The sequence below is a fragment of the Artemia sp. Qi Xiang Cuo genome, chromosome 5 (genome assembly GCF_049724085.1).
Source record: "Artemia sp. Qi Xiang Cuo chromosome 5, ASM4972408v1, whole genome shotgun sequence".
In the NCBI taxonomy this organism is placed as follows: Eukaryota; Metazoa; Arthropoda; class Branchiopoda; order Anostraca; family Artemiidae; genus Artemia; species Artemia sp. Qi Xiang Cuo.
Genome location: NC_142798.1, coordinates 10,062,921 through 10,089,608, shown reverse-complemented (window position 1 = coordinate 10,089,608; position 26,688 = coordinate 10,062,921). Strand labels below are relative to the sequence as shown.

The 26,688-nt window shown below is 35.0% G+C and overlaps 1 protein-coding gene across 1 annotated transcript; it reads left to right on the top strand.

Moving 5' to 3' along the window:
- Window positions 1–2,552: 2,552 nt before the first annotated feature.
- LOC148951788 (carbohydrate sulfotransferase 11-like) lies at window positions 2,553–25,343 on the top strand. Its single transcript, XM_089089324.1, has 3 exons — window positions 2,553–2,662; window positions 8,203–8,534; window positions 23,414–25,343. The coding sequence occupies exons 1-3, from the start codon at window positions 2,584–2,586 to the stop codon at window positions 24,083–24,085; spliced, it is 1,083 nt and encodes a 360-aa protein (XP_088945450.1). The 5' UTR covers window positions 2,553–2,583; the 3' UTR covers window positions 24,086–25,343.
- Window positions 25,344–26,688: the final 1,345 nt, after the last annotated feature.

Sequence of the window (26,688 nt, the reverse complement as noted above, 5' to 3'; positions counted from 1 at the left end):
TCCATAACCTTCAGGACAAGGGTAGTAAGTTATGCTCATGGTGTATGTAAGATTTTTATAGAAAGTTTTGTCATAGAAGCTTCAAAAAGGGTTCATTCCATTGGAAATTGAGAGGACTAGTGCCTTTCTTATTACTCGAAAGTGATCAGAGGGCAAATGCCCCCCCCCCCCCCCCACGGCAATCATTTCCCCAAAAACTTCCAATCAAAATTTTGAGATAGCCATTTTGTTCAACGTATTTGAAAGGTCTTGAAATTATGTCTTTGAGGATAACAAATCCCCCTAGCCCTCAGGGCAAGGGTTATAAGTTATGCCCTGGGGGCATATAAGGTTTTTATAGAAAGTATGGTCATATAAAGTTCGGAGGTGGCTCATTGGGTTGGTTGTCAGACGATCTAGTGCTCTTTTTAAAAGTCAAAGTGATCGGAGGGCAGCTCCCCCCCCCCCCCATCTCAACACACTCACAGGCATCGTATTGTCCCAAAATGCATCTAATAGAGATTTTGAGATAGCCACTCTGTTCAAAATAGTCTAAATATCATATAACAAGGCTTTTGGGGTTGAAACAAGCCCAAGAGATAATGGGCAAGGGTTTTTAGTTATGCCCAAGGGGTATTTAAGGTTTTTGTAACCATTTGGATGGTTGTTTAACTTTAGATGAGGCTCAGTCTTTTTCCCTGAAAAAGACTATGTCAACATAAAACGAACAGAAATTAATTAAAAAAAAACTTTCCACAAAATAAGTTTTTCAAAAAAAAATCAAAGAAAACCATTAAACCAAAAACGAACAAAAATAGAATCAAATAATTGACCAAGCATACAACTACCCCAAATCAGTATTAATAAATAAATGAAACCCCAAACAAACCTAAATTAGAAGAAAGAACAGAGTCAAACTGAAAACGAGCAGACATTAATATGAGCAGGGTTCTAAAACCCATTGCTTTCTAAAAGCCAGAATATAATTTCTACTTTACAATGGCTATTAAAGAAATTAAACTCCAACACAGGAAACTCGTCAGCGCCAAATCGAAAAGAAGAATTCATCTCAGCCAACGCAACGGAGACACCTCCTTCGACACAGGGGTGTCAAAAAAGCCTAAAATTATACTTCAAGACTAAAAATTCACGATAAAAATCAACGCAGCACAAGACAACACAAAACAATATATAACTCAGGCAACCCAACCAAAGAAAATCAATAGCAACATGTTAAAATAACTTTTTAATTACAGAAGAACTATAAAACAGGAAAATTTGCCGAAAATTTGTTGATGACATCAACAGCACAGCGTCTAAACAGCTCAAAAGACTACATGGTAGACACAAAAACATTCAATTATGACTCTGGGACTTTACTAGTCAGTGGCTCTTCCAAATCTCCTTTACTTATCTCCTCTGTTGGATTGGTTAACAAAAGCGGATAAATTAAACGTACACTCTATATTTTTTAAGTACTTTAAATTTTCCAAGAAGAAAGTAGCTTACCTGTTTCTGTGACAAATGAGTTGTCAAATGTCATGGCAGGCCTAGTTGTATAAAATCTAGAACCCAAACCGAAAAGGAAAGCTTTTGATTTTTCTTTTCATATCCTCCCTATGTACCTTATTTTTGAAGTTAAACTTTTTTGAAGTTAAACTTATTTTTGAAGTTAAACCTTTTTGCATGCTGACCAATGGTCTGCGTTGCGCAGGTACCGACTTGCTGATTCGATGCCTTTGGCCAGGAGTGCAATGCGTGGTTGGGGCAAATCATCCGACGCTTCTCCTGTTTTCTCCCCAGATTTCTCCAAGTACCCATTTAGAGCTGGGTTAACTCTGGCTGAGCTTACAGGGTCACACCATTGACCCCTGCTCCAAACCAAATAACCAGCAACATCAGGACTCGAACCCCTGATTTGACCGCTGGAATTATTTTAGCACTTGTAGTTGAAGTGTATATATGTACATATAAATGATTTATTATTATTATTGTTATTATTATAGATCACTCTTTGATTTTCAGAGTGTGATGAAAATATTTAGGTTACTAAATTAAGATTTGTTTTGGCTTGAGATTTTAAGACAGCTTTAATTGTATGCCGAAATTCATCGATGGTGGCAGACTAAAGACTCCTGAAATTTATAAATTAGACAGTTATTTTTTGTAATGCCAATTTATGACTTTTTGTCTACTAAAACAAAATTATTTGTTTTTTTACTGGGTTTTCTATTTTCAATAAAATGCAAGGTATGCTTTATACCAGTTATTTTTTAGCAAATTTTTATAAAAGCATATCTTTACAAACATCCCTAAATTCATCCATATTAGTTGTTTTTCTTCTCTTATGAATTCTTTTCTTACTATTGTAGGAATTTCCTATTGTTTCCTTTTTCCATACTGAGACCTTTCGAATAGCCTATTAATCGATCCGATGGGTTGATAAGTTAAAATATTATTCCGAAACTTAAGGCTGAATACATGAATGATTAGGCTGTCACATTTATGTTTTTGGGATTAATGGTTTATTCTTAAAACAGAGATAACACAGGGCTTAATTTTGTTTGTCTTGCAGGGTAATTCCAGGTCAAATTGTTAAAGTACATGTCTCAAAAGGTTTTCACTGTAATTTTACTTCTCTTCCTTAGCTGTGTCACTACAATATATTACCACATCCATAAAGGTAAGAATAACTTCTTTTTTTAATTCAATATCAAAATTTCTAAGAGGTTAAAAGTGTATTTTAAGATTAAGTCCATTGTTCAATCACAAAAGTGATCATTGCTTGGAGATAATGTGTACAGCTGAATCGCTTAAAATTGTTAGCCAAATAGTTAATCCTTTTTAGTCAAACACTATCTTTGCCGCTACAATACATTAGAGTTAATACACTCTTTGAAGTTAAATATCGGCATTTTATTAAGTGAAAGCCGTGTTTTAAGATTAAATCCAGCATTTAATCCCAAAAGTGATCGTTATTGGGAGTGAATTTCTGCGAGTGACTAAGTTCTAAATGGTTAGCCAACTATTTATACTTTATAAGCCAACCGTAAGCTGTACCACAACAATACATGTCACATATATGAATGAGAGATAACATCTCTTTGAAATTGAATGTCAATATTTTGTGATTTCAAAGCCGTGTTTTAAGGTTCAATCCATCATTCAGTCACTAAAGGGAGCAATGTTTGGAGAGAGTTTGTGCATTTGATTCACTTGAAAATTGATGGTCAACTATTTAAACTTTACCAGGTCATATGAAGACATTTTTTACTATGAAGAAAACTAAAGTAAAAGAGAACTATCCTTTCTAGGCAAAAGACATTTAAAAAATAAGAATAAACATAAACAAAAAAAAAGACACAAAAATATAGAAGAGCACGGGCAACAAAAGTCAAGAAGAAGAGCTATGACGGTTTAACTGGTGCAGAAGGAGTTGTTTCGAAAGCGTGTTTTGAAATCTTTGGTTGTGTTTTTCTATAAGTTTAGCAACAGCTATAGTAGGATCTGCTATATGCATACTATTGACGAGCTTTGAACTCCATGTCCAAATTAGATATTTCAGTAGGTATTTTGTGAAACGGATAAAGTGGGGCGGATTTTCTGTTTATCAGCGCGAGTAAGAATTTTCCAGAAGGGTGCAATGTAGAGGATGTGGGTGAGAGCAACAATGTTGTAAAACGTTCACAGATGACGGCGATTAAAACAAAGCGAGCAGAGACTTTGGAAGCCTATGATGCTGATACGCGGTGTTTGATGTATTTTGGTAAAAGGTGACGAGTGTGGGAAATTGTACTTCCTATGGGAATACCGAGACAAGCAATTAGTCAGATGGGTGGATCTTTGAATTTTCTGACACATGTTCATCAGGAAGTGGGTCTTTCCAGTTAAAAAGGACTACGTCAGATTTCTCAGTGCTAAATTAAGGACTAGAATTTAAGTATCCTGCTTGCCGTTTTTGGGATGTTTCAGAAATTTTGTCTGATGTTCGCCTTTGTTAAAAATGTCATCAGCATAAGCGACTAAGGAGATATCGAGGCCAGAAAGAATGCAAGACATCTGGAACTTTTCTTAAGCTTCGAGGACGTAATTATTGAAATAACCAGGTGAGGCAATAGCACCTTGCCTTGCTCCTTTCTTAACTGGTACGGTTCTATCCAATGGCCTTACCATTCTATCTTTCTGAAGAGGGATTTTAAGTCGGACTCGTAGCTTACCTTATACATCGTTTTGATGTGATTTACTCCTTTTTTATCAGTCCTTAAAAGCAGAAGAGAGAGGGATCAGAGAGTCGAAGTGTGGTGAATTCCAAACATACAATATCAAGTTGAAAGCCAAATTGATGTGGAGGCATGTACCTTTTTTCTTCAAGCTCCTTTATCAACAGTTGTCCTTAACGTTTGCATAAACTGGTTGGTATAGTTATGGCTCTGAAAGATTTGCATTGATTGGATATTTTTAGTTTTTCGGAATAGGAGTAAGATATCCCACACAGAATGTTGATGAAATAAAATATTGTGCAATTTTTTGTTGGTTTTAGACCAGGGCATTTTGTATCGAAGGAGGTGTCGTAGAAACTTGGAAAAGGGCTCATTCGATTGGAAATCGGAAGGAATTGTGCTCTTTTTAATAGTCGAAACAGATGTGGAGGCAACTAACACCCCTTCCATGCCCACCATTTCACCAAACATATCCAATCAACATTTTGAGATAGCCATATTGTTCAACGTAGTTGAAAGATCTAGAAATTATGTCTTTGAGGAGGACATTCCCCCCACATTCCTCAGGGCAAGGGTTGTAATTTATGCCCTGGGGGGCATATAAGGTTTTTATTGAAAGCGTTGTCGTAGAAACTTCAAAAAAGGCTCATTTAATTGGAAATTCATAGGGCTAGTGCCCTTCTTAATAGTCAAAAGTGTTTGGAGGGCAAATAACCCTCCTCTCACGCCCACCATTTCCCGAAACACATCCAATCCAAATTTTGAGATAGCTATTTTGTTCAACGTGGTTGAAAGTTCAGGAAATTAGGTCTTTGAGGATGACAAACCCCCCTCAGCCCATTGGGCGAGGGCTGTAAGTTTTGCACTTGGGGCAAATAAGGTTTTTATAGAAAGCGTTGCTCTAATACCTCCAAAAAATGCTCATTCAATTGGAAATTGAAATGGCTAGTGCCCTTTTTAATAGTTGAAAGTGGTTAGAGGGTAACTAACCCCCCTCTCACACTCACCATTTCCCCAAGCACATACAATGAAAATTTTGATATAACCATTTTGTTCAATGTAGTTGAAAGTTTTGGAAATTAAGTCTTTGAGGATGATAACCCCCTCAGAGCCCCCAGGGCAAGGGTTGTAAGTTATGCCCTTGGGCGTATAAGGTTTTTATAGAAATCGTTGTCGTAGACGCTTCAAAAAGGGCTCAATTGATTGTAAGTTGAAAGGGCTAGTGCTTTTTTTATTTGTCGAAAGTGGTTTGAGGGCAGCTAACCCCCCTCTCACGCCCACCATTTTCCAAAACACATCCAATCATAATTTTGAAATAGCCATTTTGTTCAACGTAGTTGAAAGTTCTTGAACTTATGTCTTTGAGGATGAAAAGGTCCCCACACCCCCAGGGCAAGGGTTGTAAGTTGTGCCCGTGGGGAATATAAGGTTTTTATAGGAAGTGTTGTCTAGAAACTTCAAAAAGGGCTCATTCAATTGGAAATTGAAAAGGCTAGTGCTGCTTTAATAGTCGACAGTGATTGGAGGGCAACTAATCCCCCTCTCACGCCCACCATTTCCCCAAACACATGCAATCAAATTCATGAGATATCCTTTTTTTTTTCAACGCAGTTGAAAGTTTTGGCGATTAGGTCTTTGAGAATGATGACCCCTCCACACCCCTCAGGGAAAAGTGTTGTAAGTTGTGCCCTTGGGGCATATATGGTTTGTATGGAAAGTGATGTCATAGAAGCTTCAAAAAGGGCTCATAAACTTTAGAATTGAAAGGGCCAATTCCCTTTTTAATAATGGAAAGTGATCGGAGGGTAACTAACCCCCCTCTCACGCCCACCATTCCCCCAAACACATCCAAATAAAATTTTGAGATAGCTATTTTTTTCAACGTAGTTGAGAGTTAAAGAAATTAGGTCTCTAAGGATGACAACCTCCCACACAGCCCTCAGGGTAAGAATTGTAAATTATGCACAGGGGGCATATAAAGTTTTTACAGAAAGTGGAGTTGTAGAAACTTAAAAAAGGGCTCATTCGATTGGAAATTGAGAGAGCTAGTGCTCTTTTTTTATAGTCGAAAGTGACTGAAGGGCAAGAAAATTCCTCTTTCACGCCAACCATTCCTCCAAACACATCCAATCAGAATTTTGGGATAACTATTTTGTTCAACGTAGTTTAAAGTTCTGGAAATTAGATCTTTGAGAATGACAATCCCCCCACCCAAAACCTCAGGATACTGGTTGTAAGTTATGCCCTGGGGGGATACAAGGTTTTTATAGAAAGTGTTGTCATAAAAACTTCAAAAAAGGCTCATTCAATTCGAAATTGAAAGGGCTAGTACCTTTCTTAATAGTCGAAAGGGATTGAATGGCAAATAACCCCCTCTCTTGCCCACCATTTTCCCGAACACATTCAATCAAAATTTTAAGATATCAATTTGTTCAACGCAGCTGAAAGTTTTGGAAATTGAGTCTTTGAGGATAATAAACCCCCCACACCCCTCAGGGCAAGGGTTGTAAGTTATGCCCTTGGGGCATGTAAGGTTTTCATAGACAGCGTTGTCGTAGAAACTTCAAAAAGGGCTCATTCAAACAGGAATTGAGAGGGCTAGTGCCCTTATTAATAGTCGAAAGCGATTGGAGGGCGAATGCCCCCTCCGCCCATCATTTCCCCAAACACTTCCGATCAACATTTTGATATAGCCATTTTGTTGAACGTAGTTGATGGGTCCGAAAATTATATTTTGAGTATGACAACCCCCTCCCACAGCCCTCAGGGCTAAGATTGTAAGTTATGCCCTGGGGGTATATAATGCTTTTATAGGAAGTATTGTCATAAAAACTTCAAAAAGGGGTCATAGGATTGAAAATTAAGAGGGCTATTGTCCTTTTTAATAGTCTAAAATAGTCGGAGGGAGAATCACCCCCGCCCCATGCCCATCATTTCCCCGAACATTTGCAGTCAACATTTTGATATGACTATTTTGTTCAATGTAGTTAAAAGGTCTGGAAACTATGTCCTTAAGGATGACAACCCTTCCCCAATAGCCCTCAGGACAAGGCTTGTAAGTTATGCCCTTGGTGCATGTAAGGTTCTTATAGAAGGTTTTGTCGTAGAAGCTTTAAAAAGGAGTCATTTGATTGGAAATTGAGAGGAATAGTCCCTTTTTTATTAGTCAAAAGTGATCAGGGGGCAAAATCCCCCCCCCCATGCCCAGCATTTCCCCAAACACTTACAATCAAAATTTTGACTGAAAAAACCGTATTTTTATGAAAAAATTCTTTTAAATGTTTTCACTTTTATAACTTTAATAAATAAAAAATTACTTAAGATTTTAAGGAATAAATATTAGCATATGTTTATTAAACTGACAATGCTAATTTTTTTCAGTAAATTCATTTGAATTTTTTTCAGTAAAGTACAAATTATATTCTGGCTTTTAGAATGCATGGGGTTTACAACCCTACTCATATTAATTTCTGCTCGTTTTGAGTTTGACTCGTTTACATATTTTAATTTATGTTTGTTTTGGGTTTCAATTATTTATTGATACTGATTGTGGTAGTTGTATGCTTGGTAGATTATTTCATTCTATTTTTCTTCATTTTTAGTTTAATGGAGTTCTTTATTTTTATTTTTTGAAAAACTTATTTTGCGGAAAATGTTTTTTCTAATTAATTAGAGCAAGAGGATGCATGCAAAAATTGGTCAAGCTCTTCAACATATTTGTTTTCAAGGGGTCTGGTGGAGAGAATTCGGCCTCATAGAAAGATTACTAGTCAGATAAAGTCGTCATGTCGTCATTACTAGTCAGATAAAGTCGTCAGGAATATCGTCATCGGAAAGATATATCTTACTCCTCCTTATTCATTCTTTATCTTTATTTATTCCTTACTCATAATCCTATTCTCCATCCCTCAAATTAATTCAAAATAAATCCATTTGACTACTTAGAATATTGTATAAAAATAGACAGACGGCAAACTTATTTAGCATTTTATTATCATTATAGATACATGTGGTACAACAAAGCTTTCCTGTTTCATTGATGAATTGAAAGAAAATTCGTCTTATAAACATGTCATAAACAAGACCAAAACTGAGAAAATCAGCAGCAGATCAAGACATTTAGTCGAAGTTACCTCTCAACATGCCACCACTCTAAGCGCACCTTTCACCCCATCAAGCTTGCGTGCAGACAGGGCTGCAGCTGATCTTAAAAGAATAACAGAAGTGTGTAAAAAATATAAGGGTACAGAATATGATGAAAATCCTTCCAACGTAAGCCACTGGCATTCAAGTGTTGATGATGAACACAGACTTATTTATTATTATATTCCAAAGGTAATTGAACGACAATCTCTGGCTACCTTCTGCAAAAGGACTTTTCTGCTACCCAAAATCAAAATTAAATCATTTAAATTTTTTAAAGTTTCAATTTAGACGGGTTGTCAAAGACGTTTGTGAGAGGTTTCAACAATTGAATATAGAGGCTTTTTTGATAAACCAGAAAAAAAGAGGCACATCAATACTTCTCATTCAAAAAGGAGATTTTTCTTATTGCTCAAGATGTAATCCTCCTATATCAGTTATAGTCCGAACCTTAAGAAAAATTTGTACATTATTAGAATAATATACGTCACTTTCTACCCTCGTATCGCTGGCTAACGCTACGTTGACAAAGTGAATGCAGAGGTTATTTAACTGCCTATAGGCAAATAGCTCAAACAATCAAAGCGCACTACTGTTTTACTTCAAGTCCGTTACCAGATGATTTTTGCGATGAGATGATTTGCTGAAGATTGGAATTGTGGGCGATAATTTGACTAAACGATATATCGATGTCTTCATTTTCTATATTTGTTATGTATCCGATCTTTTTTTTTTTTCCAAAATTAATTAGCTCTTCGCTTTGCAAAAGTTTAGTAACAAAAATTGTAATTAAAGAGTTTTTTGCAAAATTTTTTTCCAAAAATTGAATAATATAAAGACAAGATTCGATAAGAATCAAGATAAAAATCAAGATAAAATCTAGATTTGGAAATACGCGGGCTCAGCCTCCGGATAAAGAAAAATAAACTACTGGCTATTTTCAACTAAAAGTAAGGATCAAAAATAAAACTTAAACGAACAGAAATTATCACGTATATGAGGAAGATACCCCTTGCATAATACATCACTCTTCACGCTAACGTTATTTACAATGTTCGAAGGCTATCTTATTCTAACTTAACGAATCTTGTGTTTCACTTGTTGTTCGTAAAGGATTGGGATACAAAGATATACTTTAGCGTAAAGAGCAAAATGTTTAAGAGGGGGCATCCCCCATACCCAACCACTGGAAATTCCCCAGAGAAAATTTTCCTCCCGAAAAATGTCTGTTTACTTCCCAATAACAAATGCTATGTGTTAGCAATAGGCAATAGCCTTTTCTTTTTGAATTAAATGAAAAAAAACAAGTTTTTTAACTGAAAGTAAGGAACGACACTAAAACTCGAAACGAACAGAAATTATTCTGTATATGAAAGGTGCTCTCCTCAGCGCCTCGCTCTTTATACTAAAGTTTGACTCTTTGTCATAACTCTACTTTTTAAAACAATCAAAACTTTAGCGTAAAGAGTGAGGCGTTGAGGAGGGGACAACCCCTTTTTATATACGGAAATATTTCTGTTCGTTTTAGGTTTTAATGTTGCTCCTTACTTTCAGTTAAAAAAACTTATTTTTGTATTTAATTATTTCTGAACGTTTTTCAACTAATGCAGGTTCGAATTTGGCTCAACGTAAATGAAAAATTAAAACCGAATTTACCAACTAATTTTGGAAGATTTATTCCTTATATGGAGAGTTGTCCCTTCCTTATTATCCTTACTCGCTAAAGCTGTTAGCACTTTAAAAAAACGGGGGCTTTTAAAAAGCCCTCGTTTTTCAGTATACGCTCTTAAAAAATTGGAAACAAAGTCAAACTTTAGCGTAAAGAGCAAGGTATTAACGAGGGAGGCACCTTTCACATATGCAGGAGGCAGCCCAAACGGAAATCTTCTTCGGTGAAATTTCAACCAGCACAAAGTAAGCCTTCTCGTCGTAAAATTCCCTCCAGACAGTTCCATCCTCACCGAGAATCCCCCTCCCTATAAAATTGCTTGGGAACAATTCAGCCTGAAAAATTCTCCTTAGTATTCTTTCATTTGAATAAAACTTGAGTGAGTGGCGAATAATACACAAGTACCAAAATTGTTTCCCCCTACGGAAAATAAGAAACCGAGAATCAAGAAATTGTTCAAATGTTTCAGAATCTATGCTTACCTATAACTAAAATCTTCCATTATCCATTAATACAGATATTTTTTAGCATCAAAAGGATTTTACAACATTTCACAGAATCAAGAAACATTTGCATAGTTTCTTGATTCTGCGAAATGTTGTAAAATCCTTTTGGTGCTAAAAAATATCCGTATTAATTGATAATGGAAGATTTTAGTTACATACAAACTGATAAAACATAGATTCCAATACATTTGAATAGTTTCGTAATTCTGTGAAATGTTGTAAAATCCTTTTGATGCTGAAAAATATCTGTATTAATTGATAACTGAAGATTTTAGTTACATGCAAACTGCAAAAGCACAGATTCTGAAATGTTTGAATAATTTCTTGATTCTGTGAAATGTCGTAAAATCCTTTTGATGCTAAAAAATATGTGTATTAATTGATAACGGAAGATTTTATTGCATGTATACTGCCAAAGCATAGATTTTGAACCATTTCAATAGTTACATGAAAACTGCAAAAGCATAGATTCTGAAACATTTGAATAGTTTCTTGATTCTGTGAAGTGTTGGAAAATCCTTTTGATGCTAAAACATAAATAAAAAAAATAATAAAAAAAAGTTGAATAATTTTGTCCAAAAAGTCCAAAAAATTCCAAGTCAGAAAAAAAGAAAAGTGTCACTACAAACATTATTTTTCCAATATTAAAAATCACGACTCACATATCTATATCATTCTCGTTTTGCATTTCGAAAACATTAAATGTGAATTTTTTTTGGTTTTAAGCATATTTCATGTCATTCTACGACATGTAAAAAAAAAGTTGATAAAAATGTCTATGTTAACAAAAAATATAAAAGTTAAAAAAAAAGTTAAAAAATTAAACTTAAAAAAAGTGAAAAATAGGAGGGGGGAGAGAGGCCAAAACTTTTACTTGTGTATTATACAGACCACAGCCTAGAAGTGCAAGCTAGGTCAAATCACAAGATCTATTCTTGGCAACTACGACTTTATTAGTTTCAACTTTTTAGGATATTCCAATACCCAACAATATTTTATATTAGCCGCACTCCTCACTTGGTACTTGTATATTATAGCGACCACAGCCAAGGAGTGAAACTAGGTCAAACGAATCAATCGACTGGTGAATGATGAATATATTCTAATATTTATGTCACGTGGCGTGGGAGTCATCACCCCCTCAGACTTACGCTTATTTGTTAAGCAATTTTACCCCTTTACCACTTTCATTCAATCAAATTAAAAATAAGAATATTGTCGTCCTTTGGTATCATCCCATTATTCAAATCATTAGTAAAGACCATTCAGACCAGAATTATGCAAATTAGAAACCTTTTGATATCTGTAATAATGTACGCAATACTGGACGAGATCTGAGATACCTTTAAACTACAGGTTATTAACCTGTTTGACAACTAATGGCCCAGAAACCTGTCTGGTTTGGCCGAGAAACATGTCTGGTAGATTTTATTTTCGTAGAATATATTGATAGTTACTACTGTTTTCGGGGGGGGGGAGGGTATTTTCCGTGTGGGGACAGTATTTTCACGAGGAGTACTTTCATCGGGGGTATTTTTATTTGGAGTATTTTCCACGCAGTGGGGGGGGCGTGTAAACGCCTAAAACCATGAGGAGGATATCCCCTCCACAATACCTCGCTCTTCACGCTAACGTTATTTATAATTTTTAAAAAGCTTCTTATTCTAATTTAACGAACCTTGTGTTTCACTTGTTGTTCGCAAGGGATTGGGACACAAAGTCATGCTTTAGCATAAAGAGCGAAGTAATTTAAGAGGGGCATCCTCCACATCCCACCACTGAAAATTTCCCCAGATAAAATTCGCCTCTTCGAAGAATGTCTGTTTACTTCCCAATAACAAATGCTCTGCGTAAGCAATAAGCAATGGGGTTTTCTTTTTTGAATTAAATAAAAAAAAACAGTTTTTTTTACCTGAAAGTAAGGAACAACACTAAAACTTAAAATGAACAGAAATTATTCCGTATATGAAAGGTGCTGTTCCCGCCTCAAGGGGTTGTTTTCTCCTCAACACCTTGCTCTTTACACTGTAGTTTGACTCTTTGCCTCAACTCTATTTTTTAAAACAATGAAAACTTTAGCATAAAGAGCGAGGCGTTGAAGAGGGGACAGCCCCTTTTGTATACGGAATAATTTCTGTTCGTTTTAAGTTTTTTGACATCGCTTCTTGCTTTCAGTAAAAAAACATGTGTTTTTTTTTATTTAATTTCTTAACCTTTTTCAACTGATGCAGTTTACAAATTTTGGGAGATTTATTTCGTATATGAAGGGTTGCCCCCTCCTTATTACCGTTTTCTTCAAGTTAAAGCTGTTAGAACTTTTGGAAAGCTTCCTATTCTAATTAAACGGTCCTTGTGTTTCAGTAAATGCTCTAAAAAAATATTCCATTCATCTTTCACCTGGTCAAATTTTAAACTCTCGAGTTTAGTATTCAACTGTTCTTGAAAAGTATTCAACTGATCCTAAAAACCAACTCCTGATCTTCTATGATCATTATTTCAATTAGTTTCCCCATTGAAAAAAAAAATAATTAACACGCTTCTGTCATCTGTCTTCTGGCAAAAATAGCAAAATTCCACGCTTTTACAGATGCTTTTCATTAAGAATCCTTTAACTTTAGAGGGCATTACTCCCTATTTCAAAAATATCGTAACTTCTGATGGGTAACTCTAAACTTTATGAATCCTATATATCTGAAATCAGCATAATAATTTGCTTCTTTTGATGTATTTATTGATATTAAGAATCCATTTTTTACAGTTTTGGTTACTTTTGAGCCGAGTCGCTCCTTGCTTACAGTTCATTACCATGAACTCTGACTACTGTCGTTGATATATTTTTTTTTTTATCAAATTACATAACATTCTTGCAAATTCGGTTTCTCTGCATAAGCGTGATCACATCCCTAAGCGAATCTCTAAATAATACCGTAAATAATTAATGCATACATAATAATATAAATATGCTAATATTATATATAATAATACTGCAATCATATTATTATAATAGATAATAATATAATATAAATATTATTAGAATATGAATATAGAAACAATATTAATAAATTTGCGTGCAAATAAATTATTAATAACAATTACTAATTTTAAAGTAAGAAGGCAACATTTTATTAAACTTACATTTATGCATTAACGTTTAGTACTTGGGTCTGTTTATCCTTATAACAAAACTACAGTGAGAACTAAGGTTGACTTCACTGCAGTCCATGAGTGCGGTCAGAACGCAGTCATCTCTTCATCCTTCATTCTAAACTATCCTTCATCTAAAGAACAAATCCTCGTTTAAAATTGTAATGGATTCAACAATAAAAAAAAGCAATTGCAGAGTATTACTTGTGCATACGATGTAATAAACATATTAAAACAGACATATTGGATGGGTGGGTACTGCTGGCACCATTTATTGGATGTGTAATGTACGGGGGTCACCACTTTTAAGGCAAAAATGGCGCAAAGAGTTGCTATGCCACTTACTGGAGGGGGAGATCCCTCGTCGGCCCAAAATAGTGGGATTTTCGCGGTTACTCCAACGGTTCCGTATTTACTAGCGTGATTGGATGGTCCAGGGCCACATTTCAAAGCCAAGGTTTACCGATAAGATCTCTAACTATCTCTTTAGACACGACCTAGGCTGAAAAGTTAAAAGAGTAAGTAGTATAAATATTCTTACTGTATTCAAGACACGCTATGAAGAACTCTAAATGGAACTAAAGGTAAAAATCTTACATTTAACCAATACACTTTAAGACGCGCGCTTGCGCGCGCACCTTTGACCAAAGGCGATGAATGGCCGAATCAAATCAGACTCACAGCATCCTTTGAAGCTTTTTCAAACTCTAAATTTAAGCTGTATGAGTCATCGCTCAACTGGCTTTTTCAGACACTCGCTAATTAGTGGATTCTTCAGACATCGTAATAAAAGCTTTCCTGGGGTTTAGATATTTAACATAAATGAATTTAAATTTATAAAATGACATTTTTCTGAAACAAAAGGGGCCACAGGTCCCAACAACTCCCTCCTAAGAAAAATGACCGCCATCACGCCATGGGTCAGAGCACAAAACAGAAACATAAAATAAATAACACCAACTTCAAAATCACCAAACTTGCTTATCTTCTCTTCTTTTCACCGCTTGGCTCAGGATTCGTCGCCATCCCCACGTCTCCGCCGTAGAATCCACCATGGTCTAGACCGTCTAACATCCGCATTTGGTCTCGAAAATCGAAGTCCCCAAGATTGGTAGAAATTCATTGTGCACAGCACAATCAAAAACAAAAATTGTCTTGCTCTCACCAATTTACATTTGAGAGGAGCAGAGAATCAGTTCCTGGTACTTTCGATGATGCCAGCCATCGTGAAAAATTGGCTGCACTAGCCTCTTAATTTCCATCTGTGGAAACAACCCCACATCTCAATAAAAAAGTAAATTGCCCCTTGGCACAATTTCAAACAATCCAAGGCCGAAAATACACAGGCCTGTGAAAACGATAGGAGTTAAGGACAATGAAGTAAGAATCTGAGCAAACCTTGAATCGCTTTTTTCTGGGTCTTATCCCCTAAAATAATTGAATGAATAATGCTCGGCGATGACGGATGAAGATGAAATTGAATACTGGAAAGACAAGATTTCAGTAAAGGGACCACAACTTGTCCGCCAGTTGTGCATTGAGGAAAAGGACAATCTTTCACGTTCTCCCGCAGGGGATCTTCCCCATGGGATTCCTCCCCCTCAAAAAGGAACAAACCCTCTTTTGAGTTGATCAGACCAATATCAGATTCCTTCCCAAATTTCTTCGATCCAACCCAAAATTCAGTACCTTTCAATCTTTTGCGTAACCTGTTGTTGACAAGTCAATTCTATGTCAGGATTATCTGTAGTTTCTCTTAATTTGTCATGGGTCTTCTCCTCTCTCCTAAGTTTTTCCGTTTTATTGTAATTTTGCAATTTTCCCTGTGGGTCTTGGACCTCTTTGTCTCCCCTATTATTTATTTTAGCTAGGCACAGCCCAGATAATTTTTTATTTTTCTCCACAGCATACTGAATCTACAAAGTGTGTCTTTTTTCTACACTTCTCTTTTCATCTCTACTTTTCTCAGTTTTGTCATTCGGGCAAAATAAATAATTGTCGTTAAATCTGATTTGGACTCCAGTGTCCACCATCTTTGACTGCATTTCTTCATTGTAGCTCCGTTTAATATCTCTTTTCTCCCTCTTAGTTTTATTTTGTTTTATAGTAGCATTAAATAAATCGTCATGAAATCTGAATTGGACTCCAGTGTCCATCTTCGACTGCCTTTCTTTATTGTAGTTCCGCTTCATATCTTTTTTCTCTCTTTTAGTCTTTTTTATTCTTACCGCACCAACAAACATTTCGTCATCAAATGGGAAAAGAATTCGGACATTTGGTTTTTCATATTCGACTAAAATTTCTCGAACTTTCTGAGGAAAAGCGCGTACAATAAATTTCGTCTCATTTTTCTTTGGTTTCATTTTGGCCTATACTTGTTAGCGTCTCCTATTCATTAAAAATGTTTTCAAGTTATCCATTTTCTGGAAATTTTCCCGAAAAATCATTCTCGCGCGTCTTTTTTTCAATATCTTGTGGTCTTTTTATTTCCGCATCCCATTTTTGTGGATTATCCATATGTTGAACACGCGCATCAAGTTTTTTATTTTTTCGACAGGGTGACACAGCCTCCCTATTTGTTTTATGGGCCGGCACACCTCCCCGCCTTGTCAACGAGGTAGCATGATTTTCCGTTTTAGCATTTAATGTATAATAAATGTCTGATAATCTCTCACTCATTGACGTTCCCTTACGGGCTTCAATTTTTTTCATACGAGCCTGATGATATATTTCATTGGCTTGTCTACCTTTTTCAATTTTGTCCATACGGGCCTGATGAAGTGTTTCATTGGCCTGACTATCTTTTTCAATTTGATCTATCCCATCCTGTAATTTTTTCATATACTCTAGGTGCTTTCTTTCCTCTACATCTTTGGCTATCCTCTCAGCCTCTTCCTTTCGTTCTCTTTCTTGTCTATCTTTATCTCTTTCTTTCTCCATGAAATTTAATAGTTGTTGTGTCATATCTATTTGGGTACTTTTTCGCGAGCTCCTGCTGGAAATTGAACTTCTACTTCTCCTGCTACTTGGCCTACTCTGAATCTCACTGTCTTTATATTCTCTTAATTCGTTTTCTGAGTCTGCTCGTTGTATAATATTTTCTTTTATTTGTAACTCCCCTTCATTTGGCACAGCCTCTGAGGGGTTAGTTCGTTTTGTTTTTTCACATATCCTTCCTAAGTTTTTTTCGTACCCCCTCATTTTACCGCGTATACTTCTTTAGGGAATAACGACTTCTTTCACAACTAGCAGTTTCACGCGAGTGAAATATATCTCCGTAAAACGAATTAACAGGGGTTGGGCGAGAAAATAAACTGAAAAACCGCGCGAATATTCAACTAGTGAATTAGCTGGACTAAACTCAAACAGGGGAACTACCCTGTAAAACAAATCACGTATCCTCCCTGGATACTCGTGTTCCAAATATAATCTCCTCTTCGGCAGATTCCTCAATAGGACAGGTGCCTCCCACCTTCCTTGTCCAATGTGCGCACAAACTGACAAATTCTCTTAATTTGCCGTCCTCAATACTCTTATAACCTTCGTCACTGAAGATTATTTCTAAGCCCGCCAATTCACTCAAATAATAACCCAACTTTCAACGTTTTCTTATCTGTCATTAAACCCTTTAATACTTTTAAATACGGAGATTCCCCCACTGTAAACTCAACTCATTAATTTCACGTTATTCTTTTTTATATTTGTCTAACAAGGCACACAGCCCATTATAGACCTTCATAATTCTATTAATTAATTGAGTATTTTTGTCTTTTTATATGTTACCACAATAGGCTACTTTCTAGGCCAAATTAATCCGTCTCTTCGAAAAACGCAAAATTCTTTTGCTATCAGTGCTGTTGATAGGTCCTTTTCTAGCTGCCACCGCTTTTTGGAGTGTAAGTACCGCTTGCATAACTTATTGGATGTGTAATGTACGGGGGTCACCACTTTTAAAGGCAAAAATGGCGCAAAGAGTTGCTATGCCACTTACTGGAGGGGGACATCCCTCGTAGTCCCAAAATAGTGGGATTTCCGCGGTTACTCCAACGGTTCCGCATTTACTAGCGTGATCGGATGGTCCAGGGCCACTTTTAAAAGCCAAGGTTTACCGATAAGATTTCTAACTATCTCTTTAGACTCGACCTAGGCTGAAAAGTAAAAAGAGTATATAGTATATAAATTCTTACTGTATTCATGACACGCTATAAAAGAACTCAAAACGGAACTAAAGGTAAAAATCTTACAATAAACCAATACACTTTAAGACGAGCGCTTGCGCGCGCACCTCTGACGAAAGGCGATGAATGGCCGAATCAAATCAGACTCACAGCATCCTTTGAAGCTTTTTCAAACTCTAAATTTAAGCTGTATGAGTCATCGCTCAACTGGCTTTTTCAGACACTCGCTAATTAGTGGATTCTTCAGACATCGTAATAAAAGCTTTCCTGGGGTTTAAATATTTAACATAAATAAAGTTAAATTTATAAAAAGGACATTTTTCTGAAACAAAAGGGGCCAAAGGTCCCAACAAGACACATATGACAACCAGAGCTCATTGAATTTGAAGCCATCCGGTATCTTGCACCTTATCACCTTTTCGCCTGCACTTATCACCTGCCTTATCACCTGCAGCCCCACTCATATATGGACTATTTTTTTTTTCTTTTTCAGTATTTTCTGTTGAAAAAACTGATTTTTCTAAATTTTAAGTTCTGATCGTTAATTAGATGATGTCGGCAAGTCCTGCTCCCTCAAGGTGGTTTCGGGAACCACCCCCTGTCCCCACTCTGCACCCACCGACACTCTTTTATAATTAATTATTGTAAGTTAAAATAAAGCTTACTATTAAATCGCCATTCTGTTTCAAGAGTCACTCATAAGGAATTGGGATAAAAAGTCAAACCTTACGGTTAATTAAAAGCACACGTAAGCTATATACAAAACTATACTAAAGTATAGGTAATAATTTCTGTCCATTTTAAGTATTGCTCCTTACTTTCAGTTAAAAAAACTTTTTTTTTTAATTTAATTTCTAATCGTTCTCAAATGATACCGGGAAATCTGGCACTCCTCCATGAAATTCCTTCCGCCATGGAAAAATCCCAAAAATGTTTCTTGTGCACTTTCATTTAAAAAAGACTTTAATTTCTTATTGTTTTTAAAATCATACCGGTAATCCCCTAAATGAAAAGTTTCCCAACAAAAGCACGAAAAATGGCATTCTCTAGCAAATATATATTTTTTTTTTGGGGGGGGGGGGGTACAAAAGAAACTTTTAAAAACGCATCATAAATGTTAAATTGATATCTACTCCCTAATGATTTCTGGGTATATTTCTGGTCTACGCTGTTATTCTGTAAGTCAAGAAAAACATTAAACCAAAAAACGAGCAGAATTTACTCCGTAAAGGAGGGGGATTGCCACTTCCTTTTCCACACCTCCACATCAAGGTCAAAGAAACTTTAAACTGTGCTCGTTACATCAGAAATTGCGAGTTCTAGTCCTCTTTTTTAAGTCCAAAGGGATTGGAGACCAGCCAGCTGTGTGGGGGTGATATTTTCTCTGTTTTTTTTTCTGGGGGGGGGGGCATTTTTCTTGGGGGGCTATTTTTCAAGGGGTGTATTTTCCGGGGGCAGGGGGTAAACGCCGACCACCGAAAAAAAGACAATGAAAGAAAAAAAAGACCGCTAATATCTTTAGAAGCGTCAAACGAGGCATGCTTAATGCCGATAAAACTAGAAAAGAACAGAAACGTCTAACAATAAGAAAAAAGGAACTGCAACTAATCAAGTGAAGAAGAGAAGGGGAAAATTAGAATTGCTCGTCAATAAAATTAAAAGTAATTAAAATCTAACCTGCATTAGACTGAACTCTTATTACCTGGATGGGGTTGGAGTAGCTTAAACACATATGGTTTGCTCTTTTTTGTGGACGGGGGGGGGGGCAATTTTTTGGGCTGTTTCTTTAAAAAAAAGTGTTTTTTCTAGTTTTCTTATCTCTTCTTGCGCTGTTCTTGCTGTTCCATTCTTCCGGTTTCGTATTGGTGTCGTTTTATTCTTTTGTTGTCCTAATATGAATTAACAAATTAGTCTTAAAAGGAGTTCATCTAAAATTGAATATGCAAATCAAGCTTAAAAAAAAACAAAATATCTTACAATTGTAGCATAAATGAAGCCCAAAACGAACCAAACTAAATAAACAATCATAGCAAACAAATACAACATGTGCTAACATAAATGAATAAATAAACCTTAAAAGGAATAAAGCTTTAATTAAATATGCGAATCAAGATTCAAACAAACAAAAATAAGTACAAACAAGAGTATGGGTCCTGCCTCCTTCCCTAACTGTAACAGTATAAAACCTACTGCGTAATTGGCGCTTTACTGAAAATGAACTATATTACAAATATATTTTTAAATACTCATTACAATATTGAAAATAAAAATGAAATTACAGTAAAATTGTATTTTCAAGTTATGGGCTTTTCAGCAGCTGATACCCTATCTCAAATATTTAGTTTAATCTTATTCCTTCCCTAAACCGTTCACGACAAATTTAGTTTCACTACAAGAATTTAGCTAATGCCTCCTTCCCTAACTGTATAAATCTAAAGCCTACTGTGTCATTGGCGCATCATTGAAAGCGAACTATATTGCGAATTCCAGTTCCAGTTGTAACAGCATTGAAATGAAAATTAAAATTGGACTACTCAAATTTTACATATTAAATTTATTTATTATAAAAAAGAATTTTACTTTTTTAATTTTATTTATTTAGATAGAATTAAATCTTTAGCCTCCTTATGGTGTATTAAACGCTAAATGTATATTAAATGCGTTTATATCTTGAGGCAATTAAATGTTCCTCCTTTCTTTACAAAACATTACATTCAGATGCCTACTGGTACAGAAATTTTAGCCCACTTCCCCACTGCATATGTGGGCGTTTCTGGCAGATAACAAGCTGAACATGTTTCGATGTAATCAGATTCCAACCCAGGTGTTTAGCCTTTTGGGATAATGGGTTTTGACTATAACTGATATTTGAACTGGAATTCTTCTCTGTAAGGTTTTTGACCATGGTCATTGCAGTATGATGATGACCATAGTACAGCTTTCTTTTACATCCGACACAATTTTAAAGGGGTTTTTGTTTGGCACAAGGTACAAACAATGCTTTGGGATTAAGCTCACGAATCCTAGCTTTTACCACTGAATGTACTCCAGCCAGTGTTGGAGCGTTGTCGTAGCCCTTTCCTCGACACACTGCTATATCCAGACCATTTTCTTCAATAGCATTTGAAAAATCCTGTTTAATGTCCACGGCACTTTTTCCTGTAAGCTAATAATAGTCTAAAACTGACTCCTTTACTTCAAATTTCTTGTTCTCAGTGTACAAGTAACGAATTACTTCACTCATCTGATCAATGTGCGAGGCCTTGGGTGTGCCGTCAAACACTATACTAAAATACTTTGCCTTTTTAATATCAGTTATAATCTTTTCCTTTACCACACAACCAAGAAGTAAATGAACTTATTCTGAGTAGTAGGGGACAAATAGGTTGTCAAACTTTGTGTGCGTTTGATTGCTCTGAAAGTTCTAGTTTGGTCAAGTGCTCTCTGAGTACACGATCATACTTTGATAACAGTTCAATCAGCTCTAAGAAATGCCCCTTGTTTTCCGATAGTACATTTACCCTTTGTCCACAAAATGGAAGATTTGGACCAGCTAAAAACAAAGTGGCATCTAACAGTCTTTTTAAAATGTCTCTCCATTTTTATTTTTCTGTTTCAGCTGCTGCTTGGATTGCTATATCAATTCTTTTATTGGCATTTAGATTTAGCTTTAGAGTTTTCCACTTTTTATAGCAACTGTCATGTTGATCAGAGGTTTCATGATTCTGAACTTTTAGATTAAATTTTCACCAAGCTTCAAAACCAGGTACAAATTTAGATGTGATTGGGTTATTCAAACTTTCGTTTATAGAAAATAGTCTACAACAAAAGCAGTACGAGTTGTGAGTTTTACTGGAATATAAAAGGGTATATAAAATTTTATATAAAAATGGTATTTTCAGACAAAATCTGCCAACAAATTTGAAAACTGCCAGGTAGAATTGCTACTTTTCTACCCCACTTTTTGCACGGTGGACCCTAATCAATCATAAGTCCTTTTAGACCAATTTGTGTCACCCCTCCAGGACTGGCACCCGGGGTGCCCCCCCTGCACCCCCTTCCTACGCTACTCTTTGCAGGGAATGTTTTCTTTATTTTATTTTGGCAGCTATGCAATTCCTGTCCTAATAAAATGAGTTAAGATAGCTTACAGACCAATTTCTAAATGTTCATTAAGCAGTATTTTATTTAGAACCAAACACAGTTATATGTATATGAGGGGAGGTCCAACACTGTATGAAATTCTAGAGATTTTCTGTTTCAAAAGGAATCATAGTAACACAGCGCTACTGGAATGAATGTAGGAACGTATCTTAAGATATCAGAGATGTTTTGTACTAATATTCCACATATACTCCGTAAGATTACATAGCCTGGCGTATTAACTTATGCTAGTTTGAGAGAACCATATGAGAACACTATTGTAACGAAGGTAGTAATGTACCTTAAGTTACTAGACATGTGTTGTTCTAGTATTCTATATGTGCTCAGTTAATGTAAGGTCTTAAATTATGCTAGTTTTACTAATATTATCTATTTTGATTCTTAACATTATGTAAAGGAAAGTCTTAAACTATGTTAGTTTGAAAGAACCATAAAGCACCACTATTGAACAAATATAGTAACATGCCTTAATCTGTAAGACTTATGTTGTAGTAATATTCTATATATGCTTCGTAAGTTTATAAAACGTCTTAAATTATGTTAGTTTAAAAGAACCATAACACCGCACTACTGGAATGAAGATACTAACATACCTTAATCTGTGAGACATATTTTGTGCTAATATTCGATATATGCTTCGTAAGTTTACATAACGTAACGTAAAGTCTTAAATATGTTTGTTTGAAAGAACCATAACACAGCACTATTGGAACGAAAGCAGTAAAGTGCCTAAAGTAAAAAGACATGTGATGCACTAGTATTTTGTATGAGCTCCGTAATATTATGTAACGTAGAGTTGAGTCTTTAACACAAAACTTTTGAAATGAATGTAGTAACGTGCCTGAAGGGATCAGGCATGTTTTGTCTAATATTTTATATGTGCTCTGAATGATTGTATAGATATTATATAGATTTCGTAAGATTACATAGACTATAGCATATAAAGCATATCTAATACCTTGAGGCACGATACTAAATTCATTCGGTAGTACTGTTCTATGGTTCTTTCAAATTAGCATAATTCAAGACTTTACGTTGCGCATTTTTGCAGACTTTACGTTGCGCATAATATTTATGTAATATTATGGAGTGCATATAAAATAATAGTACAAAACATGTCTGATACCTTAAAGCCCGTCACTAGCTTGTTTTGATATACAGCATAAGATTGTTCCTTGATGAAGCAACCAATCTTATATCCTATTTCCATACTTGCTTTAGCCTAGGCTTGATATGGCGCTTCATTTCTGCCTCGTCTTGTAACGTTGATAGAATAGATGGCATTCTAATATCGACCTATTTTTAACAGTTGTTAGGCAATTTCCCAGAATTCTAAAACTTTCTAGGAATTAAGTCCAGTCTCTGTTACAGCTTACCTAGGCAATTTGAATTCAATTTCTAATTTTTTAGACTGGCTGCTCCCTCTGGAAATCAATATTTGCCATTCTAACAAAGCAGTCAAATGAAACTGATGCAGTAAACATCAAACATTATGATGTACATTTCAGAATGAAGTTCCCAAGCCTTTACAAATTGGATCAAGACGAGACAGAGAGAAAACTAAATTCCTATTTTGTCTTTGCCGTTGTCCGTCATCCTTTTGAGCGTCTTGTATCTGGTTACAATGACAAGCTGGGTGATCCAGGGGAAAAATATTTTCAACGCACTTACGGTACACGTATAATAAAAGAATATAGACGTGGAGCGACCCGAAAAGAGATTAAAAGCGGAAAGCCAACATTTTCTGAGTTTGTGGAATTCCTTATAAATCCGAAAACAGTAAAAACATACAAAATAGATAGCCATTGGGCTCAATATTACAAAATAATCCACCCGTGTTTCATCAAATATGATTATATTGTTCGATTTGAACATATGAAGGAAGATACCCAGTTCATATTAGATTCAAGAAACTTGAGCAGCATAGTGAAGTTTACCTATAAGGATCCTGTGACCTCTAGTGACAAGTTAACAAAGTTCATGCGGCAGCTGACAATTAGTCAATTATATAAACTATATGATTCATATAAATTTGATTTTGAACTGTTTGGATATGATTTTGACATACATAATTACATTTAAAGGTCTAGTATCTTAAGATAGCCTGACCAATGCCTGCATTTCAACGCCTTGCCCAACGCATGAAAAAATAACTCAGCCTAAATTCGTATTCGGGCTTTCATCCAATTGGGTTTCTTCTAGGGACTGCCAACTTTCAATATTTTTCGGCAATATGATTTTACCTTCTTATGCTTTTTATTACTGTCAATAAAATAATTGACAGATATAAGATAGATTAGCATTTATTAGTAGATTTGTTTTTGTTTTGTTTTAATAGCCTGGCTTTTCTTCACTTACACTTCACCATAAATAAGGGAAATCGAGTAAATAAGATGATCATCATAAGTAAAGTAAGAGGATTTTTGAAGCTAAATGGTCTCTTTTAATGTTGATTTTCACGACCATATTTTAAAGGTAGAAAATTGATATTAACAGTTCTAATAGGATGGAAAACCGTGCTTTGATTGCAAAGGAACCCAATAAGAAACATAACTTTAAAACTTAGCTTATAATTGACAAGATGCCGTAGTGCCATACAATGCCACTCATAAGATTCCATTTTTTTTTAATAAAATGTTGAACCAAAGCCTTGCTTCTATTATCTATCACGCTTCATATTGAAAACTTAGAAACTAGTTTTGTGACCGTAAAATTAAAATAGATTTTATTAAAATAAATCAAATTAAAAGGAAAAATAAAATCGCCTAAACTAAAATAAATTTTAAGCACCAAGGACAGTGAAAATGATTTATGATCGTTCGAATCAGTTTTGTGGATATTTATACAATTATATATATCGGTAACATTTAGAAAACATGAAAAATTCAATTTTTACTAGGAAAAGCGTCCATATGAAGTAATAGAGTTTTGGGAGCACTGAATGCAAGCCTTGATATATTGAAAGGTGTTTTAAATATGAGCATAAAATAAACTTGAAACAAATGGCGCCGAGCTTAGGAGGACGTAACTTCCTGTTAAAGGATTAGTTGTAAATGGGAATCAACGCATTGTGAATGTTTGATTTTCATGGGAACAAAATGTTGTCAAATTTAATAACTTAGTTTTACTGATTAATTTTTATGGTTCAACGCCGCAACAATAACGAAAATGTGGCACTGCTCTAAAAAAATTTGTAAGTTTGAAACAACCAAAAAAAATCTTAGAAACTTTTGGTTTTTGGATATAAATAGACCCAAGAGAATATTAAAATCAAGCTTAAAAAGGAAAAAAAATATTTTCCTATTGAAGTATAAATGAAACTTAAAACGAACAGAAATTAAATAAAAAATCAATGCAAACAAACATACAGTAGATATTAATTTAAATTAATAAATAAATCTTAAAACGAGTGAAACTTAAATTGAATATGCATATCAAGCTTGAAACGAACAAAAATAACTACAAACAAGAGTTTGGGTATCGTCTCTATCTCTCACTGTAAAAGTCTGTACCCTACTTCGTCATTGGCACTGTTCTGAAAACTGTATGCGTCTTGAACAGTCTTGGAAAGTATAAACAACATCAATTGAATTTTTAATGTATAATGGTATTAATTGTTGAAAGATCCATCAGTTCAAGAATTTATTTCACTGTAATTTTATTTTTATTTTCAATACTGTAAAAACTGGAGAAGAAAATATTTGTAATATAACTCGTTTTCAGTTAAGCGCCAATGACGCAGTAAGCTCTTGGTTTTTATTTACAGTTAAGGAAGGAGGCAGTATCCAAACACTTGTTTGAAGTGAAACTATATTCGTCTTGAACAACTTTAAAAGGAGCTAATAAATTAAACTGAATATTTCATGTATAATGATATTAATTGCTGAAGGCTCATCAGTTCAAACTGTTACTATAATTTTAATCTTTATTTTCAACATTAAGTACCAAAGAAAATATTTGTCATAAAATTGGTTTTTCGTAGAGCGCCCATGTCGCAGTAGGTTTTAGACTTTTACACTGAGAGAAGGAGGTGATATCCAAACTCTTGTTTGTAGTGATTTTTGTTTGTTTCAAGCTTGATTTGCATATTCAATTTAAGTTTCAAACGTTTTAAGATTTATTTATTCTTTTACATTAATATCTATTGTAAGTTTGTTTGCATTGATTTTTTATTTAATTTCTCTTCGTTTTAAGTTTCATTTATACTTCAATAGGAAAATGTTTTTTTTTTCGTGTTGAGCTTGATTTTCATATTCAATCTAAGCACTACTCGCTTTAAGATCTATTTATTCATTTATATTATTACTTGTTGTATGTTTTTTTCTATGATTGTTTATTTGATTTCTGTTCATTTTTGGTTTCATTTATTCTTTAATAGTAATTCTTGGTCTTTTTGAGTTTGAATTTTAACAGGTATTTGTATCTGCTGAGCTTAAGTTTAAAATGGCCTTTACTTTTCTTTCAAAAACTTATTTTTCGGAAAGTTTTATTTAATTAATACACATAAAAGATGAAAGTCTAAACACGTCAAATTCATGTTGAGAATTTGTCCATGATCCAAAGGTACTGGTACTTTTTACAAAAGCCAAAGCAAGTTCTGAAGGAGTTTCACCATTGATAAATGACGAATCGGTGTAGGTGCGTGTACCCGTACCTACACCGTAGGTACTGAAGGAGTTTCACCA